This window comes from Eimeria mitis, genomic scaffold, assembly GCF_000499745.2.
Source record: "Eimeria mitis Houghton genomic scaffold, Emh_scaff3430, whole genome shotgun sequence".
Taxonomy (NCBI): domain Eukaryota; phylum Apicomplexa; class Conoidasida; order Eucoccidiorida; family Eimeriidae; genus Eimeria; species Eimeria mitis.
Window position 1 is genome coordinate 1,700 of NW_013571773.1, and position 1,182 is coordinate 2,881.

Here is a 1,182-nt window from a genome sequence, read left to right on the forward strand (position 1 = left end):
ACGCCCCGAACTCGGTGCCTATTGTTTATACCCTGGATTCTTGCGCCTAAACTCTCTAGGTTTTGATTTTGGCGCACTGGTAGCTTAGGAAACCGAGTTCCATCTCCAGGTTTGTGGAGCTGTGGACCATCCGCGGCACCCCCCGCCTCGATGGGAAAGAAAGCGCCAGAGGGCCTGGGGTTAATGCCTATGAGCGAAACCAAGCCATTGGATGAGACCCAGAATCATGGCCCTTCTGTGGTTGAACGGGGTGGAGGCACAGGTGGTTTATCCACGATCGAGGCCCAGGGGGAACAGCAGTTGAGCGTGCCAGCGGCACATCCTGGGGGGATACCCCAATCGTCAGGACGTTATAGCGTTGCATTTAAAGTATGTCTCATCTTGGCGCTCTTCGTTTGTGCGTCTCTTAGTGTGGGCCGCACGGCTTTGGGAAGGGATGGGAGGATGGCTGTGGGCCGGGCTGCATCTGGACGAGCACCCGAAACCGTAGCAGCTCCCGCGTCAGATACTTTACACACCTGGGAGCGAAGAGTAAAAAGGATGAAGGAGATTGAGGAGGGCCTTCAGAAGGCACTTGGGGAATATATGGGAAAGCCAGAAGGCCTTGGAAGTCCGCCGCCGGAAATAGGTAAATGGAGACGCAGCGAGCTCCTCTGCAAGTGCATTTCCCGGTAGTGCAACACTGCATCCAGTCGATTGAGCAATGGGAAATGATTCTAGTGATTCTGCTGTGGTTTTCCCTTATGCTGCAGCTTCCGGCACTATTCCTGGGGGCGACGATGTGGCGGCGTGTTTGGCCCGTGCATTGGATGCTGTGCGCAGCGCCTCTGCCTCTACACAAGAAGAGATCGCTGAAAAATACCTCAAGAATGTATTGGAAGCTTCCGAGAAAAACAGCCCCACCCTGCTTCTGGAGGATTTTGTCAAAAGAGTGCAGGCAGCGGCGCCCTCCGAGGAGGATACCAATCCGGAGAAGGAGGAAGCTCAAAGCGCGAGACGTGCTCTTCTGGTGGCCGTGCTGGAGGGCTTTACAGCCAGGATCGAAGCCCTAGAGCATCTCAGGCTAGTGGCAGCAGCTGCATGTAACGAGCAAGCGAGGTTGGAGAAGCAAGAGCCCAAGGAGAGCGTAGGGCTCGCGCAGTTGCTGAGGAAGGTGCAGGGGATCCCTGAAGAGGATGTTGA

General features: G+C 55.7%; 1 protein-coding gene across 1 annotated transcript in view; it reads left to right on the forward strand.

Moving 5' to 3' along the window:
- Positions 1-150: 150 nt before the first annotated feature.
- Positions 151-1,182, forward strand: part of EMH_0065960 (uncharacterized protein) — a gene marked incomplete at both ends in the record, with an annotated part of 1,646 nt that continues 614 nt past the window's right edge. Inside the window, 2 exons of the mRNA XM_013498454.1 lie at positions 151-610; positions 753-1,181. Of these exons, the coding sequence (XP_013353908.1) occupies positions 151-610; positions 753-1,181 (889 nt within the window). The remainder of the gene's footprint in view (positions 611-752; position 1,182) is intronic.